This window comes from Lichenostomus cassidix, chromosome 12, assembly GCF_008360975.1.
Source record: "Lichenostomus cassidix isolate B80296 chromosome 12, HeHo_3.0, whole genome shotgun sequence".
NCBI classification, from domain to species: domain Eukaryota; kingdom Metazoa; phylum Chordata; class Aves; order Passeriformes; family Meliphagidae; genus Lichenostomus; species Lichenostomus cassidix.
In genome coordinates, this window is record NC_139493.1 from 13,296,710 (window position 1) to 13,317,734 (window position 21,025).

The 21,025-nt window shown below is 37.8% G+C and overlaps 1 protein-coding gene across 13 annotated transcripts in view; it reads right to left on the reverse strand.

Annotated features, from left to right (window-relative positions):
* The window catches only part of CACNA1D (calcium voltage-gated channel subunit alpha1 D), a 165,991-nt gene that overhangs the window by 16,560 nt on the left and 128,406 nt on the right, over positions 1-21,025 (reverse strand). For 11 of the 13 annotated variants that reach the window (XM_085072741.1, XM_085072745.1, XM_085072735.1 and 8 more), the window contains 10 exons: positions 14,628-14,666; positions 14,081-14,209; positions 13,279-13,344; positions 12,798-12,889; positions 11,375-11,534; positions 10,047-10,174; positions 9,844-9,940; positions 9,147-9,249; positions 8,384-8,485; positions 3,410-3,540 (listed from right to left, as the gene is read on the reverse strand). In XM_085072741.1, coding sequence (XP_084928867.1) covers positions 3,410-3,540; positions 8,384-8,485; positions 9,147-9,249; positions 9,844-9,940; positions 10,047-10,174; positions 11,375-11,534; positions 12,798-12,889; positions 13,279-13,344; positions 14,081-14,209; positions 14,628-14,666 — 1,047 coding nt within the window. The remainder of the gene's footprint in view (positions 1-3,409; positions 3,541-8,383; positions 8,486-9,146; positions 9,250-9,843; positions 9,941-10,046; positions 10,175-11,374; positions 11,535-12,797; positions 12,890-13,278; positions 13,345-14,080; positions 14,210-14,627; positions 14,667-21,025) is intronic. The other 2 variants (XM_085072742.1, XM_085072743.1) reach the window with 1 other exon arrangement.

Sequence of the window (21,025 nt, forward strand, 5' to 3'; positions counted from 1 at the left end):
AGAAGAGGAATTCCTGCCCACTGCACGCTCTGGCATATACAAAGCAAACCTAGTTTTGCAGAGAGCTCTGCTCTAATTTTCTAACTCAACCCAAACTTCCATTGTTTCTTCTGCACCAAACATGCCTCAAATCCAGTATCAGAAGAAGCTATTTCCTTTATTGCAGTTAGGTGGAGGTTCTGGCCCCTAAACATGAGGAGGCTGCCAGGGACATTCTTGTGACACAGTTTGCAAGTTTTGGTTTCATATAGCCAAACAAAACTCCGGTGAAGGATGCAAGTTTCAGTTTTGTGTGTTAAAATGCCCAAGTTGTAATGACAAAAACCTCTATTCTATACTTATTCCAGTGTTCATTCACCCTGAAATTAAATCCTCTCTGAAGAGAACATCTTCTAAGAACAGTGTTTTCACACATGCTCCTTGGTCAGTCTGCCTTCCTGAGTCACAGACTGGATCTTTAGCTAAGGAATGTGGCTTCCAAGGGAAGGTTTATTCCCACATTTGGTGAAACAGAACTTACTGACACAACTGCTGTAGACCACCAGAAAGCCTCACTGGACTTCCTGAGCTCTCAGAATTTTACCCTGTGTTATGCAGTTCTCTTCAGCTAACTAAAGACAGTGTGGATGGCTCCCTGTCTTTCATACTACCCTTTTTCTGGAAGTGCTTTTCTTGCTGAAAACATTACTTTTTAACACCTTGAATTCTAGTGGAGATTTTGCTTTGCACCGCTAAAAACCTTTTTATCTTGCATGTAAAGGTTCTTAAATTATTCTGCATCATTTTTCTGCCCATGCTAATATAAGTTATTCCATCAGAGACAGCAGCATGAGAAGTACATGTTTAAAAAAGTTTTAGCTAAAAGCAAGCCATCCAACTTAATATGCTAGATTGTAATTAAAGGACTAGTTAAAAAAAGAAAAAAAAAGTGTAATTCCCTTGGGAAAACAGGGTCTTAGGCCATTTGACAGCTACAGGGTTTCCCTTCAGTATCTTCAAAAGTAGTGAATGAAATTATCACAAAAAACAATCCAGCCCACAAAATCCCAACAAAATACCACATGAACGTGAGGAACAAAAGAGGGCAAAGAAGTGATCTGTGTTTAAAAAAGACTGCTGCAGTCTCATAAAACAGGGGAATTGGCAACACACATTAATTTCGTGCCCAACAGTTATCCAAAGACTTATAACACAATGGATTCTGTCACCAGGAGCCGTTTAGTCTCCCTTTAGGAAAGGGTGACATGGCCAACTGTAGGAATCAGCAGGGTTATAAAACTGTAACTCACCTCTTGCTTCACTCAAAGTTTAGGGAGGGACTGTAAATCTTGACAGCAGCTTGTTTTCTCCCTCTCTTGCAGGAGAAAGTAGATAAGGAAAGCCAAGCTAGATAATGCAGGAACCATGTTTTCACTAATTAACTGGTTCATTCACCCCAAGGGAAAGTCACAGGTATCAGCAAAAGTACAAGAGCATTCATGGCTCACACGGCTTTTGACACAAACTGGAATAGATGACATTGCCTTTATCTGCTGGTTTGCTTCAGGATTTTGCAGCATGACAACTGCTCTGCAATGGGGTGAGAAGTAAACTAGAATAGGAAAATAGAGTTGCTCTTGTTCTTCACAAATAGAAGAATCAGATGGCTGGAAAGATCAGATGGCTTTTCTTATTAGCCTGGTAAAACAACTACTCTCATTTTATTTAAAGCTCTAAGCAAACAATTCCTAGTATAGAAAGGTTCTGGATGACAAAAAATTACAGACAGATACAGCCCAGCTTCTGCTGCTCTCATGTCCAACAGTTCAGAAAACAGAGGCTGTTTGCAGTGGTATTATCATGACTACCAGACACTGTGACATCTTATCCAGTTTAGAGAAACTTAATAAAAGCTGCTGCTGAAGTAACATGCCTGCCCTGATTATAGGAAGTTTCTAATTTCAAAAAGAAAGTTCTCAAAACAATAGACAAGGTAAAGAAAGACAAAAATAAAAATAAAGGTTCTATATTTACTATCAGGTTTTAGTGGTTTTGTCTACATTGTCACTAACTTTGACCTCCTTAGGCTCAAACACTTCTGCAATAAAGAAGTCTGAAAAGTCCTTCCTAAAAATCCAGTATCTTTCACTTCCCTCTCAACTGTTTACAGCCTTCTTATCACTTCCATTACCAATAATTTTCTCTTCTTTCATGCATGCAAATACAATTCATACAGTTCTGGCAAGCCCTGTGATCACAAATAAATAGCGAGAATTGTGGTGAATCTTTCCCTGCTTGCTGCATCTCTTGTGCTTGTGGTGACTTAGAACACAATGGGACTCAGAGCTGCCAGCAGAGACATTCTTAGGAAATAGGAATGAAACAAATTACCCCCTTAATACAGCAAAGATCATTTTGCTAAACTGAAGTACAAACCAAAAGGACTTTTAACAGAGAAAACAGTGTCTGAATCAGATTAACAAAACTCTCCTCTTTTAGAAAGGGATTTTCACAACATATTCCTAAATGTTGGAATTAGAATAAAAAACTGTAAGAAACATTAAATACATTTATAGTTTGTAGCAAACTACTCATCATTAACTGAATCACAAAGTCCAAATCCAACAAAAATGGTGCAGTGTATGATGGCTGGAATTATTTGAGAACAGCTTTCCATTTGCCTGTTTCAAAGTTCATTTTACAAAGGGTACCAGTGGAAAGAAGTTGTCAGAATATGCTCTTTAGATCACATGTACTCTATGGACTGCTTGCTGCAGGCCTGTTGGGAGACAGAAGGCCAAATCTATTGTCCTGGTTTCCATTTGATAGCTTGTTTTAAGAGACAGACAGAAATGCATGACATAAATGCAGTATGTTAATATTACTTCCAATGAAAGAAATTGATGGATGCAGAATTCAGAATTTGCAAGTATTTAAAAAATAGGAAGATATTTCACCATATCGTAAGTGGAAAAGGAAAAGAACAATGAGAATTAAGAAAAAATGAAACTGTATAAAAACCTCTTTACAATGAGGCACTGCAGAGTAGGAAGCTCCCTGAGAACTGGCTTGTAGCATTGTAGGAACACAAGAAATTGAACAGTTAAAGCAAAAGAAAGAATATAATGATAGCTCAGAGCTTTATTTATCCAATATCCACTCAGCAACCTTAGATTGTGCTTTATCAACTAGACTTGCTAGGAAATTTTATAACCATTACTACAGCTTGAGTAACCCATAGAGAATAAGCTTTTGCACTTACCTTGTTATAGACAGAATAGCAGGATTAGGTTTTACTTTTCTGATGAATAAGGGCCAAAAGTGTCCCAGCTAAATAAAATCCTGGCAGCATTGCACAATCATCAATATTCATCTACCTGCTATTTCAAGTAAGCTCACAAAATGGTTAGTTAAAAACATAAAAAATCACCTGCAGAGCAATCGTGGTGTTCTTCGCAGGATATTTCCCCACCAGTCCTTGTTCTTTGCGTTTCTTGAATTTCCTAAAGTAGTCCTGTATCAGGAAGGTGGCATAGAACTTCCCCACGGTTACCTCATCATCTAAATGAACAGACCAGACAGATCTCTCCCAAGTCAGCACATTTATCAATAGCCTGTACACTCACATCTGATTTGGGGGGAAAACGTGATGGGTGCAGCAGGTTCTATGTTTTCAGCTTTCAACAATGGAGCCTGTAATGGGCTCAAAAGCAATGTTTTAGCAAGCAGATTTGGTTCAGTCAGTTAAGTGAACTCATCCTAATAAAGGAGAAAATACAATACTTTACCAAGACTCATGTACTTCTAAGGAAGTTTCTAACAAAACCATAAACATGTTTGTATTTACATAGAAGCTGAAGTTACTTGGAGCAAATAGATCAAATAAAATCTACTATGTCTCACATACGCTGATGTTCATAACAGTGACTCTGCCTACATCTCTTTTTTTGTCACTGCTGAACCAAATTTGTTTGCCAGTGTATGTATTATGTCAGTTCTGTAACACTGAAAGGAATGAAAATAACTTCCATCAGTGAATTTAGTACAATTCAAACAATAGGCAAACAGCCAGGGCAGTGAAATGTAGCATTTTTACAGAGTCACTGTTGTGAACAAAATCCAAATTTGAATGTTTCCAAAGTTCAAAGGCAGGTGCTTTGTGAGGACACCAAAATATCTGGTTCCCAGCAGGTTACCAATCAATGTGTCTGTTTTGCAAGTGCATTGAATCATTCAGCTGGGCAGGTTTGATCTCTCACTGACTAATGCTTGCCAGAAAACTAGGAATAGTTTTCTATTCAAAAACATTGCTTTTGTTGTCACACACTTTTTCCCTAGAGTTATCTGACATGAAGTTCCATTTCCCTCCCTGCTGTGCTGTCCAGTCTCTCTGTGTTTTGCAGTATCCAGAGGTAGCCATTTACAACAGGATTTCTGGCTCCTGCTGGACATAAAGGAGAGCTGGTGTGGTTTAGGCATCAACTACAGTCATAATTTGACTGAACAGGAAAATCTAACATGCCCAGACACACTTTAACACACTTCTGTTAGACATTATGGGCTTTTTTAAACATTTGATTAAAACAGAGTGTCCATGTATCTTTGTTCCATCAGTAATATGTGCCAATGTATCTCACTAAGGATAGTGTTTATAGAACTATTTTTACCTGTAATAACTGTTTCTTCTAATTTAAATTTACTTTCTTCTTTTAGTGATATTTTTTCACATTAAAAAAAAAGCATGGAGAATCCAATCCATGGACAAATCTGTTTAAATTAATTTTTACCTCTCTGATAAAATTTATCTCAAAATGAAACCTCTACCATGAAAAATCAGCTCCTCTCATTATAATGTCTGAAATGGGCTGTATGCATGTGAGAAAGTACAAAAGGCTTTAACTATAGTGAAAATGCACCCAGAATGTCTTCTCCCAGCAGTCTGTCTTCAAATACATCATACAAAAATAATGATCATAATTGCTTCAAAAGATATTGGTTGGGAGACCAGTCTGTTGCAGGAAATACCTTAGCATATTAAAGAGCCTGCTCTGCCAAACTCTGACAACTCCTCAAGGGTCAGAGTCCCCCCAGTCCCTGCTAGGAAAGGGGGAACTAGCAGGAAATATCAGGAACAGTTCACAAGGAAAGCTCACCAGTCTATGGATTCCATCTCAGCAATAAAAAGCATTTTAATTGACTCCATGAGTCTCAATAAACTTTCTGTAAACATTAGCTTGGATGTTCACCTGTAATCTCCCTTTGCAGCTCTTCAGGAGACTAATGGTGCATTGAATCAGGATGAGATCCCTTATAGAGCATGTAATGTAAACTTGCCTTCCCTAGTTTTGCTAAATCCACTGATCTGCAACACAGCTCTGGTTTAACTCCCCAGACAAGCCTATCCCCATACTTTACACTATTCTGTTTCAAGGTTTTGAACAGAAATGTTAAGGAAGTGATTACCAAATGGCTCCTAGAGAGAGCAAGCACACAGGAGTGACAGACTCGATATAACAAACACTGCCATGGGTGGCACTCGGCGCATGTCTCACGTCAGGCGATGACACTGCACGGCCACTGACTGTACCTGAGATGACAACACCTGTGCAAGGCAGGGTGCAGCACTGAAGGGCCCTTTTGGGTCCCTCTGGACACACACCAATCTTTCCTAAGCAAATCAAAGGCACTGCCAGTTTGCTGAGCTGTGCATGCTGCAATCTGTGTCCCCGAGGTGCTGGTGTTTGTCACAGGCACAGCCAGTCGTACTGCACACACGAGCAGACAGGAACTGTAACCTGGCCAAGGGGAACCATCCTTGGCTCTGCTTTTGGAGTGACACACATAGAGCCAGATAGATAGACAGGTAGAGGAAGGCAGCTGAGCATAACTGACCACAGAATAGACAAATTGCTAATTACAATTAGTGACGGCAAAAGGAAGCTGTTGGAAGAGGGCAAAAAGTACTAAGCAGGACTAAATGAATTTGCAGGTGGAGACTGGGAAATTTAGAGAATACAGGTGAGACTTTCATGAGTTTTATGTATTTCTCTTACTCTCTAGTCTCATTCATTCATCAGACATTTGATTGACATTCTATGTTTTTGCAAAACAGTTTCATATTTCCATACTGAAAATGTCTTGCTAACTATTAACAGTCTGAGTTATATTAACATAAGTTATTTAATCAGTACCAAAAATTAACTCTTTATTTCTAGAGCATCTATTTCTAACCCAAGGGGAAAAAACCTGCTCTACTAATTATTCTCATTCTGCTCTGCAAATAAGTGTTCTGGAGACATAGTTCATGACACACAAAGGACCTAGCGTTCAGTAATATCAGCACAAGTAATACTGGAGAAAACTACTATAAACTGGACCTCTCAATAATTTCAAGTCCAAGTGATTTTTAACTTATTGAATTTGAATGCTCTGTTGATTTATATTGAAGAGAATTTTCTGTCTCCTAGGAAATTGTTATTATCAGCTGTCACTTGTGTTAATTCATAGACAATTTCCCATAAAATACTAAACACCAAAATTAATTTCTACTGTACACTAAGCTATTTTACACTCCTATGGCACGACATATGAATGTAAAATAACTGTATTCCTCTTTTTTTCTATGTGGTTTACAATACTTTCAATTTTCAGGTAAATCATAAGAAGGTCCACAGAGGAACAAAGTAAACTGGAATTGAAAATGCATAAATCTGCAGGACTTCCCAACACATTCCTATTTATAGTGGGTTGCAGAAGCCACACTGTTTCCTATCAATTGAGCACTTCCAGATTTTCAGCCTTCCAGCTACACTGAAGAGCTACATTTGCAGAATAAACATTAGCAATGAATTTTAGTAGAGCTGAAAATAAATACACAGCTTATATCCAGCAATGAAATGAAGCTGAAGTTAAGAGTGAGTTACTATGTGCGATTAGTTCTAGGAATGTAATCTGTACAGGTTCTTTGTCAGATTGATTTAGGCAGGCAGAGCTCGCTATTCTGAAGCATACGTCTCTATTTCAATAAAAATGTAGGGGAATAAAGTTGGCAAGAGGCAACACTAATTCCATGCCACCACCCTAAAACAGAATTGCTTCAGAATATTCGGAAAGACTCATAGTTGAAAGGAACAGAGGCTGCAGAAAAAGCTCAAGCACATAGTTACAACAATAACAAAGCGATTCATCTATGCCATGCAAGCACTTAGGTGTAAGGCTAAAAACAACAGAGTAGAACACAAAAGTTGTTTTAAACGTGCAGGATCAGCTCCCCTTCAGAGAGTCAATTTGGCCAGATTTTTGCCTTCACCCCAACTATAATCCAGCAGCAACCACACCAAAAGCAAGTGACTCTTCCAGCCACAGAGCTGCTGCTGCTGCTGCTGCTCCTGGGTCATGCCAAGAGCAGTGCAGGCAGTGCTCCTCCTGGCAATGAGCATCCCCTTCCAGGGCAGCCTCCCCCTCCACAGGCCAGGAGCCTGAGAGTCCTGGGAGCTCCCTTAATGCTGGGAAGGTAGGATAAACGACAGGAAATACCAGGGGATTAGGATGGATGCAAGGACTGAGTGTCTGGGTAAATATACCCTGGGCATGGGTGACAGTGCAACAGATCCTGCACCTTTAAAACTTGAAAAAGCAAGTAAAAAACAGTCACCTAAACCTACACTACAGCGTATTAATAAAAATGTATATATTGAAAAGGGATAAATATATATATCTGAATATATATATTTGCAAAGAGAGATATTGACGTCATTTTACGGCACGTCGGAACATTTAATAAACATGCCTTGTAGTTCTCACAAATGTTTGGTGTCATTAGAATTCAGAACTCTCTTTAGATGTGCCACATTCATATCTCAGTCTTATTGGCATAAATCTGAACCATTTCCATTAGCTGTTGACTGTGGAATGGCTCTGGTTTAAATGAGTGTAACTGAGATAATTTAGCTTCTTGCTTTATTAATTTAGCAAAAAAAAAATATATGTTGGCAATTAATATTTTTTCTCCCAAAAGTATTCAACATATACAAGCAAATAAGCTATAATGTAGCATAGTACAAAACATGTTGTTTTGCTCAATGCATTGAAATCAAGCTAGTTTATTTTGCTGAATGATTTGAAATCAAGATTATATCTAGGTCTAATAAGGAATTTTTTTCAAGCAAGAAAATAAGCATAACATTTTCCTCTCGCTCTTTTTTATCTGTTTCACTTATCAGTCCTATATGTATTATCCATTGCACTAGGCTATAACTTTCTCAATATTTATTTTGTTGTTGTTTATTGTCTGTAATTCACATCATGATTGCAAAATCTAGCAGTTTTATTTCTTTGGTTCCTAACAAACCAGAAAGACCAACATGCACAGAGAACAGCACACAGCAGAGTTGATCAGACTGACCGCCAGCAGGAGGGACAACTTGGTCAAGTAATTTCATGCTTGTTTTCTTCCATATTTTCTTTATGACTGCTCTAAGTTCTTCATTGGCTTGCTCTAGGTTACCTGTGGCAATGAAATGGGAAAACAGAGGATGGAAATTATGTTTCAGTGAATGATGCCTTGGATATGAATTAGCTGTATGCAGTTAAAGACTATGGTGGGGATCCTCTGGGGCAAGCCTAAGCAATGTGATGTAGCAGACAATTCTACAATAACTAAAGAGAAAAAAGGGCATAAAACAGCAAGTTCCTGGTGCTTTCAAATCCAGCTCAGGAGCACTGCAGAGGTGAAATGTGACTTCCAGACCTTGGCCTCACTCTGTCACTCCTCCTGCTTGAATTGCCCAGAAAGTGATGACTTGCTCTTTACAAGCCACTTCTTTCTTGATCCAAAGCTGAGCCTTCATTCACTTAATCACAGTAATTACTCAGTTGTACAGGCTTGAAAGTTCAAACAGCTGAGTACTGAGCAGTTTTTCATCTCTTGCAGTGCTACCTTAAACCACAGCAATACCTGAGAGGCCTTAATCTAACTTTGTTATTGCCACTGGAACCCAAATTCTGCTTGAGAATAGCAGAAGAAATGGAACCAAAAGCAGTAAAAGCAAAAAAATTTGGAAAACTCAGGCAGCCCTACTCATGTCCAACAAAAGAAAAAAACTGCAGCTTTTCCCCATTGTGCTTTCTGACAAGTGCAGTAAGGGTTTTAAAGTGAAGAGCCTTACCTTCTGTTTTTATCTTTAGAGCAGTCCTAACCAAAGCAAATAAAGTAGCATTGAACATGACGGTTCCATCACTATTTAGCGGCATATTCATGGCTACTAACCTCTGAAAATGAGAAAAGGAAAACAAATTTTGATGTTGCTTTCTTTGAAAAATTACTCCTGTAATGTTTATTATTGAAAAGTTGTTGTATTCAAAGAATAGTATTACTGAGAGGGATATAAATCATATAAGTTCTTAAAAAAAAAGTTAAGTAATTGATGCCAGATAGATACAAGTTTGCTTTAAGTATGCCTTGTGATATTCCATTCCAACCCAGTGTCATGGGTACACATCAGCTTACCTATTTATAAAACAGATACACAAGAAATCCAAATGACAGTACTGTTATAACAATCCTTTAATTAAAAGGGTTGATCTATTCCCACTGAAATCACTAAAATCCCAATTCCATGTTTCTGAAGTCCTTAAATAATGTAATAATCATTCAATCACCTTTGTGTTACTTTTCAACTTTTATATTAAAATGCCATTAATCCTCATAAAAATTACACATTTTGCCTGACAGATTCCATTTCATGTAAAATCCCCATGAATTTTCTGTCTTCTTGCTCACTGGTACATATTGCATTACACACATTATTCACTCCAGCTTGGTTTATCCTCTTGCAGTCAGACAGGAGCTCAGCTGAAGCTCACCTTGCAGGCCACTCGGTGAGGACATAACTTGCCAAAACCAAGGGGTGGCTGAATCCGTCTCAGCAACGTCACCACATCCAGGTGCTTTATCCTTCCCCTAGAACCAACACACAGCAGTTACCAAAAGTCCCCCAAAAATACACTGTGTTCTGCTCGTTTTGTTTATACCAAATAAATATTGTCAGAGAAATGATCTAACTTACTTTGCTTCAGGGTCATATTCTGACCATATTCTTTTAAATTCATCCAAGTGATGGGGGCCCAGGATAGACCAGTCACGTGTCAAATAATCAAAATTATCCATAATGACAGCCACAAATAAGTTTATAATCTAAAAAAAAAATAAAGTAATTAATAACAATCTTCCTAGATTATTTTAATTTCTTTTTATTCAATATGTAATAGGTTAAGAACTCAAGTAAATCAATGATTTTTGACAAATATCATCAAATATCACAGCAAATACTTGCATTTAACTGACTAACTGGAGGTCTATCAAATAATGACATGACAAGAGCATGGCTCTATTTTAGAGTACTCCATTTTTTGACAAAGGCTGCAACATGGTTTTGTTTCTCTTCCTTCATTTGCCAGATCCAACTACATCAAATTGAAGAATAGATCCAATACACATTTATAACAGAGTGCATCACAGGAAACAGTTTCTGTAGCAATAGGATTCAATTTCATGACCATGTTTTGTTAACAAAGAAGGTGATACAGAGCAACAGAACATATAGTTTACAGCAGTTCACAGAATTTTGTTGGACCACTCTGCTTTTGCAAGGAAATTATTACTATGAATAGAACAAATCAACCAGCTTATATCAGACACCTGCAATGAGGAAAAACATATTCCAATGATTATTTCAGAGCAAATAATCCATTTTGCCACAGATTAGGGTGAAAGGTTATTGTTCACTTCTCATGTCGCACATGTGAGAACACTTGTAGAGACACAATCCAAATTCTGCCAAGTTTAAAGGAAACAAACACCCTTACTAGTCAGTCAAAAGAACTGCAGCTCTTTTATTAATGAATATTTAATGGTACCATTGGGAAATGCATGAAATAACAGCTATGGAAAGACTGCTAACTCAGCTTTCAAACATGCAGCCAACCACCCTGCACATGTGCAATCAAGAAAATCTCACACATGGGAATTTAGAATCGTAGAATAATTTGGGTTGGTAAGGACCTCTAAAGGTTATCTGCACCAATTCCCTGAAACAAGCAAGGACATCTTCAACCGGGTCAGGCTGTTCAGGGCTCTGCCCAACCTAACCTGGGATGTTTTCAGGGATGGAGGTCACCTACCACCGCTCTGGGCAACCTGGGCCAGGGTTCCACCACTCTCACTGAAAAAGTTGGTATAAAATGCAGGATTTAAGACTCTGTATGGAAAAACAGAACCTTGCCAAAATATTTTAGATATGGGATTTTCGCTCATTTTCTCAACTCACTACTCTTAATGCAAAGAAAGCCAAAATGCCAAAGCTCATTGCTGTTAACAAGCACAAGTTAAACTCACCAAAAATGCACAGAGCATGTAAAAACTGATAAAATAAATGATGGCAAAATTGCTTCCACATGTGTATTCTTCCCCTGGATTATAATCGGATTCTGGATCACAGCGCTTTCCAGGCAAACATGCCAGCATGATCTCCTGCCAGGCTTCTCCCGTTGCACACCTTTATAACATCACAAAGAGAAATCCAGCATTATTTTATCACAATGGATTAAAAATGTCTTACATTCTGAGAAAATGCTGTAAAAGCACAAATGTGAAGACAGACTATGAACATTTCAGAGCAGGAACTAATCAAAGAGAAGTACAGAGCAAGTTTTAGACAAGCATAATCTGACATTGCAGACACATTTTATAAGGTAGACTAATGCACCATAGAGGCTTGCATGTAAAAAATTGAACCCCAAACTGTGATTTACAAGGTAAATATTTATTGCAGTGGAGTTACTGTGTACAAAAGGAGTATTGTGTAAGAAAATCTGCCATAAAATATCAAAGTAGATATTTGTAAAAGATGCACTTTTCTCTGCAGTTGAAGAAATGCCTATCTCTAACTTCTGCTCTTGCATTTTTTGCATAGTTGCATAAAACCTGCATACAGCCCCATGATTTCAAATTTTTAAAAGACAATTCCACAATTATGACATCTTTGGCTGTGCTCATTACCTGGTTTCAAAGGCATAAAGTGACTTAGATCTCAGTGGGTGATGCCTTTGGTCCCAGACAAGGAATGTCCTGCCAGTGTTGCCAAGCAGGTGAACAGCAATGCTCAGGAGCTGAATTACAGAATCTCAGCCAAGAGACCTCTCAAGGCTGTCACCTTTCGAGGCATCCCTGTCCCATGTCATTCTCTCTCCTTGGTCCAAGACATTTTGAAGCACTCCTGGCAAGTGTTTGCCGCCTTCTCAAGTTCTCCAGTGATGGAGATCCCATAATCCCCCCACATCAAGATTTATCTACCTTCACCATCAGGAAGTTTTTCCTACTGCTTATCTGATATTTCCCTTCTGCAAGTTACACCCTTTACACCCTTTGCGAGCTCTTCAACAAATGCAAAGAACAGTTTACTTCTTTATGTTTGCAATAACTTTTCATTTCTTCAAACTCCCACACAAGTCACACTTCTAAAGATTTCAGTAAGGGCAGAGTCTTTTCCAGCTTTCACAATACTCACACAGATTGGTATCTGGGCTGCCTAGGTTTGGGCTCTGCCTGCAGACAATTACTGCCCAAAGGAGGAGTTTCACAAGAGCTATGAGTTTAGATCTGTGTCACCTCATTAGAGCCCTGCTGTGCCAAAGGACACTCAGCCACAAACAGGATGTGCTGGTTGGGCTGAATTGATTCTCATTTGCAAACACATTTTGAACATTTTCACAGATCAATGAAATGGGATACACTGAGAGAGGTGTTAAGGTTTACTCACCTGAAGAGAAGCAGCACAGCTTGGGGAAAAGTCTGAAAATTGTTGTTTCTGTTTATTTGATTGTTGTCCCTCATGGCCACTTTTCCAAATACCTACAATAAATCAGAATTTTGACTTTCATTCCAGCGACCTGTGCTGTCAGAGCTGCAGGCCTTGCAATCTAAACTTCCTTCAGGATGCATGAAATTTCACAAACACACTTTCATTACACTTTAGATTTTTCATGGCATATAAGCACAGTAAATGTATCACATATACAAGGAAAGGAAAAAAATAAACAGCGCACCAAATTCTTCTCTTATGTCTTTTCTAATTTCCTGATCATGAAAATCAGAGCCAAATAAAGATATTTCCATTATTCTGAAAGGTCTGCCTTATACGTAGCATCACTATCAAAGGAATATTTCAATAAATGACTTAGGAAACAAGTCTCAGATAAATCTGTACTGTTGTTTAATGCTAAAAAAATTTCTCTAATTACCTGCATTCCAATGACAGCATAGATGAAGAACAGCATGGCTATCAGAAGGGCAACGTAAGGCAGAGCCTAGAAAGGGACAGGTGCATTTTCTTTTAATAATTTCACACCATAATTTCTATTTTCATTTGCAAAAGGAATTTCTCTCTACAACACAGACTTTTCCAAAGCTTTTCTTCCTGTGCAAGTTCTTAAATTTTTATTATCTGTCAGTCTTAATACTCTGCCTCATTCAATGGACACCAGCTTCACTGTATTTTAAATTATTTCTGCCAGCAATCCAGAGGGAAGGATCATCTTCAGTGTTTTTAGTTTTATTTTCATTACTGACTCTGACAACACAAAGATACTTCATTCTATACAGAGTTTCATTAACTTCTCATTCATCAGTTTTCAGGAGCTATGATTCCAGTATCTATTACACTTATAAAATTTGTTTTATATAAAATATGGGTTAAATTCTTCTTTTCTAGTCATCCAGTAAAATGTATGGAAGTATGAGATCTATGTATGTCAATCCTTTCCTACCTCTTATATATACCAAATATTTTTTTAGGAAGTACCACAGAAATGTCACAGTAACAGCTAACATTAAGTGACAAAGAATGACTCTAAGACTCACGGAAGTAACAGGTGAAATTTATTTTGGCATTAGTATGCAAATATATTTAAATATGTCATTATTGATAACATTAACTAAAAAAAATAAAATAAAAAACTCTCGCACTCTACAGGGTATTGCTTCCTAAAACATGGTGTATAAATGGTTGCAATTATAAAGCAAATTTAAATAAATTGTGCTAACCTGAAATGACTTGATAAATGTCCACAGTAATGTTCTGATCCCTTCTCCTCTGCTCAGCAGCTTCACCAACCTCATCACACGGAAGAGACGGAAAAAAGTGATGGAGATCCTAGCGCTGTCCTCAGAGTTCTGAAGAGCATCATGGAGAAGTCAAACCAAATACAAACTCAAAACATGCAACACTTCCAGAAAAACAACATAAAATGCAAAGGTGGAGGAGGTAAGATTTGAAAATGTATCTTGAGGGCCTTTTCACCTTGATAACCATGATATGAAAGGAAAAATTACATGCTGGAAACACAGGACCTGTAGAAATGCTTCACACAACACATGCATTTCCAAGTTTTCTGGTTTGTTAATAGGATCATATTGGGTTTGTTTGCAGTAGACTTCAATAGAACACTGACAATGAATGCAAACCACTGCATAACACCTTTGCAGTAAGACAGGCATGAAAAATACAGAAAAACTTGGTGGAAAAAAGACATGGTAAAAAGAATAAACTCAAGTGTAGGTAAAACCACTGGGGTCACTTTACTGATCTTACCCCAGACTCATCAGTTGTGACTGTTTCAGTTGGCTTTGGCTTTAAGAAATTAAGAACATTAAATATTAAAATCAAATAAAATATTAAAAATATCAGCTTAACCATTAAAAAAAAAGAACGTTTTTAATTTCCAAATGTAATTTAACATCTTTCAACTCTATATACGTCCTGAATAAGACATTAATATCCTTATTAAAACCATTGTCTTGTCATTTCATGTTAGCTGACTCATGCTGAAACATTTTTGGCTGACTCATAATAAAATCTGCTGTCATGAAACATGGTTAAAATACTCAGTGGAAAGTAAATACAAAATAAAATGTCTGCTCCTATCTAGGCCAAACAAAATTAGCCATTAATTTTTGCAGGTTGTATGAAATTATAGCAGGAAGCCCAACTAAAATTCAGGAACAAAGCTTGGGGGTCAAACTGGCCTTTCAAGGTCCTTTTCTGCTATGTCCTTTTGGAAGACTAATTAATCCATCACTGAAATCTAACCACAGTCAAGTAATTGTGTTTTATATCACATCACGAGCTCCCTTAAAGTAAAGTTAATTAATTAGAGTTAACTCAGTGATGAACATTGGGTGTTTGCAGTGCTTTACTAGGACAGGTTTTGCCTCTGCCAAAGTGACAGACAAACATTTTTAGCCCCATGCCCTGAAGGCTCACTCTTCCCCAGCAGTGCACGTGAGGAGGCAACACTTGAACTCTCTCCCCATAGCTGAGCTGATGGAACAGGATCAGACAAGGAGAAAGGGCTCCAGGAGTTGATTGATGCTTTTGGAACAGATCTGTGCAGCCTCAGCAGCTGCAGGGAGCAGAGAGGCACACAGGAGTTCTTGTTCATAGAGCCAAACTCTGTGTCCTGTGGAGAACATCTTGCTTTTCTCCTTTTATTCTCTCTGTCTGATTTTGGAGAAACTCTCCTGAGAGCCTAAATGGTCACACACCTTGCAGAGCAAGGCAGCAAAGCTTAAAGGACCAATGTTCTGTGCTTGCCTGTGCACTGATAGACTTGCAGCAGCTTCTTCCAAAATTGGAGCATCTTTAAAGACATTTATAGCACCAGAAAAACTGGGATTCTGGGTGTTAGATCCCAGTGATAGGTCTTACTCTCTTGCCTAAAATATCCCCTTTAAAAGGGGCACCTTTCAGCAATTCCTGTCACACGGAGCAGCAATGAGCACGATGAACTGCTCCCAGCACACTGGGGATGCACTCAGGGCCACACTTCACCTACTCAGATCTCAAATACTGCTGTTACTCAAGATAAAACTTGAGGAGAAAGAAGGGAAAAGAGAGGAGCTGATTCTGTTGAAAATATATTACACAAATATTCTATGGTAAAGAAAAGCAATAAGAGGCAGTACTTGCTAAAATCAGATCATTATTAAAATACTAATTGTTTTCTCTATCAATCTTTTTTAAAACATATAAAATATAAAGGATCACAAGGGGGAAATGAGGTAAAAATAACTGTTTGCTCAACTATGTGCAATCAACGTATGGATACATTACTGCCCCACCAGGATATCAATATGTTCTGAAACAAAGGGGTTTTAAACTGTATGAGGCATCATTACTAAATTTCTGCATTAAATTAACCAAAACCCAGATGTCCTTATTAAACTTCAGCAGGCAGAGTATTTGTAAAACTGGCTGTAACATCTAAACTTTCTAAGAACTTCTACAAAATAGAAAATCCGCTGCTAAGGAAAGACAACTGCTTCATTAGAAATTCCCTGCATATTTCAACAACTTGAAATAAAATCATCAAAATATAATTAAGGAAAAATTCATTACCACAATCATAAATGTCAAAACATCACAGATCATGGAAACAATCTTGCAAAGCTGCCTACCTAAATCAATTCCAAACCTGCACAACTGCACACAGACCCACTGCTACTGACTTTTTAGCATAGAAAAAAAGACCTTTTAATCTGAAGCTTGAAAGCAAAAAGGTTTCATTACACCTTCTGCAGATGATGCCTGAAATGTCATATTGATCTCTGGTGACTGACTCAGGTTGAGCTTGATACTATCTTAAATACTGAGCAAATTACTTAATTTGCTTCTGTGTTTTGTATCATCAAAAATTGAACATAGTATTTGACACATAGAGATCAATTTAAATTACAGTATCATCACAAATTGACACTAAAAAAATGAAATAAAATTTATTTAGGGGTTGGCATTTGGGAATTTTTCCCCCTATGTTTTATAAGAGCAGGATGGGACCCCAAATAAGTTAGCATCAGTATTAGGATGGCAATATATAAGGGGATAGAAAATACCAGAAAAAGGATACTTTGGTACTCCATATTTTTATTTAATCACTTTTCCAAATGAAAAAAATAATGAGTTTATATTATGACTTGGTTATGAAAAAAAACCACACTCTCAAAAGGAAAAGTCAGTAAAAAAAAATTTTCTACATATAACTATCTTAGCAATTACTTAATTCTCTCTTCTAAAAATGCAGAGATCAGATTACCCAAACTATGTGAACAGTTCTACTGGAGCTGCTCAGGAATGATGATCCCTCATTGTTTTTGTCAGGAGGTCACTGAGGGTTTCTGTGTTTGCACAGTGATGAATGCCCAGGACTGCCCACCACCAAGGCCCCTCACAAATCCCTCTTTCTCAGCTGCTTTGTGCTAAAAAGTCCTCATTGCCTGTTTCTGATGGGTGATCTGATGCTGCTGGGAGTGTTGGGATGTCATGTGCAAGAGATTACAAATTATGGATACTGGAAAGTGCAGGCCAGGAATGAAAAATAAAAACACTCTGTCTGCAAAAAGCAAACTGCACAATAATACTAAGGTGGAGATAAATGCTAGAAATAAAGTATGAACATGAATTCCTGATACAAGAGGAGCTTGATATTCATCACTGGGCAAGTGTTGGATTTGACATTTTAGAATGCATCTAATTTTTTTACCCTCTGTGGCATCTCCCTCTGATAATACTGCAGCATAGTTTATACTACTAATACCATTTATAATGAAGCTAATATAGTGATATACCACAAAAGAAAACATTATTCATACTTATTTATAAAGGAAATGCTCATCTGGGAGACAAAGTTAGTTAATGGTTATGTGTGGCCATCCAGCATGAAGCAATGCTCACATCTGGGAAACTGAGATAAAGATAAGACAATCTTCAGCAACAATAACAGACAGACTGACAAAAACAGAGAGTCTGCTTCCCACAGGTAAGGAAAAACCAGACACTCCCCAAGCACACAACCTTTTTTGCAGCATCAGTGACATTACGTGCACAGGCACACCTAAGAAGGTGGCACATTTTGATTCTGTACATGGAGGGAAAGTATTAGAACAGACTTGAGACTGAGTGGGACAGGCTGAGCAGAGACTGCCTCTGGGTATGATGTCTGCTGCCAAGAATGCAAATCAAAATATTTCCTGGGGTCAGACAATCTTCCTTCAGCCTCCTCTTTCCCCTCACTTTCCACCAATCATTCCAATGCTACTCAGTCCCAAATGCTTTGGGACTGGCTGGTCAATATTAGGATTTTTGTCCCTCAAAAACCAGGACTGTGTGGTTGTTAAGATGGCAGATGTGCTTCCACCAGCCAGAAGTCTGGTAATGGGCACAGCTGGAGTAAAGGGACAGCTTCTGCTGACAGACACACTGCATGCAAGGAGGTGAAGGAGCAGAGAGCCCTCATTGTTCTGCCTGCCCTGTCAGCCAAGGGCCAGCTAAACTCAGGTCAGCAAAGCACTTCACAAGCATGGAATTTTGAGCCAATTCTTAAATACTTCAAAGAGGCAGTAGTGTATGATTTTTCTTTTTTACTTTATCAAAGTACAACAGAACTGTTTTCTTCCTCAAACAATCCCAACCCTCTGAGTCACTGATGAAAATGTTTGCAACCTGCTACCAATTTTGGTCAAGTACTAATGCTGCTCATGAAAAATTTAGCACATTTCCTAAACAGGAACTCCTTGTTACGCTCTCCATATTGCAACAGGCGTTGAAAATAAACATCTGACTAAAAAGAACTTCAGTGTCAAAACTGTGAACAGTGTGAAACAGATTGGATCATGCATTGGAAGCAAACTCTGTGCTCAAACAAAAAATAAACACAGTGAAAACAGTGATGTTAGTAAATGGAGTTGGTCAAATGCTTCTTTTTTACATATTGTGCCAAAGGGTCCAAGAGTTTGTCAGAACAAATGACACATGATGATAATGTCCTCATCACCAGGATTAAAGAAGGAAGCATCTGAATGACAAACACATATGGTGACAATAGCATATAGAGCTAGACATTCAGGTTGCCAAAATATCTCCAGGAATGTGAACTGTGAGTCCATGTGCATAAACACACGATTTGTTCAGAGAATAGTTACTGCATTTCAGATGTGAGCAAGACATTTTCTTCATAGTCTTAGCAGTGCTGTCTATATTCCCTGTTCAACATGAACCAAATGCCCATAAACATCAATTAATAAAACTTTTAGGTCAATGTGAGAAAGCACAGAGAAGATTTTTTAAAAGTGTCTTTTCCCTTGTAAAATATGTATTTAAACTCTAAGTTTAAAACTGATATATTGGCGGCATAGGTTATTATATTATAACTAACAAGTATTCTGTTGTACAATAAAGTAAATAAATTACTACTGTTAATACCATGAAAGCAGCTCAGAAATTTATTATTGGCTCCAAATTAAATATTACAACACTGCAGAGATTTGATATTGCACTAAGACTTCATGCTAATGCAAGCAAAGCTATATGAGAACGTAGTTTTCTGACCCACCCTTGAGCCTAGAGAGGGACATTTGCAAAAGTCTACAAAATACATCAGCAGTATTCAAAAATACAAATTACTAGCACCAATACCCAAGGTCTAACATATTACAGGGGTGCATTAAATGGTATTCAAACTGAATTGGAGTGCTCTTGTTCAAAGCTGAATCCACAGCCTCTTACAGGAGGTAGATATGAGGTTTTTACTCCACTCCTCCACCCAAGCACAAGGTCAAGATTCAAGACAAATAGACTTTGCTGAGGGGGCTCAGAAGGAAGACATAAATGCTGCTTCTTTAAGCCCTATTACAGCAGGAAACCTGAAGTTTATTTAATGTCAGGAATTAAATTAGTCCTGTGGAGATGGCATCAACCATTTCCATAAAAGATGAGGGAAGTGAACTCTCCATTATTCTCTCGACATTTTGGCAGCACATGAATGGTAAGAGAAATTTAAATGAAAAATGTGGATTAGAACCTTCACAACCACTACTGCAACAATGTGATCATGCTTCTAAGTCATCCAGTGTTGGTCATCCAAATGGCTTCTGAGCTGACAAACGAGATCATTTCTATACAGTCAGACCAGATTGAAACCTGTATGTGATTTCCCTTTGACAACTTGTTTATTCAGATTTTATTTCCAATTTATTTCTCTCTTATCTCACAAGTTATATATGTCCCTCTCCCAGACTGGACTGACCACACTTTGTCATTCTCCATCATTACACTGCTTTTTTAAATTGAAATGGAACCATTTCTATGACCACACAAGATCTTGCATGTCATGTGAAAATTTTTGAAAACAAAAGGCCACAGAACCCAAAAGTAATTATATAGGTTTTAGTAGTGGTTTTTAATTTTTTTTGTTGCTACACCATATGTATATTTACTTATATATACTTGCCTCTAACAATTTCTAAAAATAAAATGAACATGAAAACCAATTAGGTTCATAAAAGAAGAGGGTTGAAGGAAGGGATATTAAATGAAAGAGTAAATTAAGAAGACAACCACAGAAAAAAATTTATTGCCAAAATATATGTTGCTCTGAGGTGGTTCATTTCTGGATTTGGTCACTGATCCAGTCCTTGGGAATGCTGAGCAATCCTGTAAATTGCTTAATACATTAAAGACTGACTTCCACAGGCACCAAAAATATTCAAACCACAGTAATTTCCTGGATTATGTGAGAATGGGAGGTCACTGGATCAGAAGAATCAGCCTCAGGGAAGCATATATATTATAAAATGTTTAAAAAATTAAAAATTAAATAAAAGAGACGAAATTTAATTTCCAGAATTTAATACTGAAATCAAGGCAATGTGTACCTACACAGTCCAACCCATTCTCTTGAAAAAAATGGGTCAGATGCCAACTGACCCATGTAAAGAACTCACTGTCTTTACAGTGGATCTAAGAATCCCCAGCCAGACTATCAGGATGATGCTGAGCTGTTTCCACAGCACAAGGCAATCCCATAAGGAATCTTATAGGATTTTTAGTTCACAGTGAGGACATGAAGTATTCACACTCATGACTCCTTTACTCAGTTAAGATGGTTGTGCCCCTGCAATTAGAACTGGGACAAGATCTGCTTTTCTGTCAGTGCT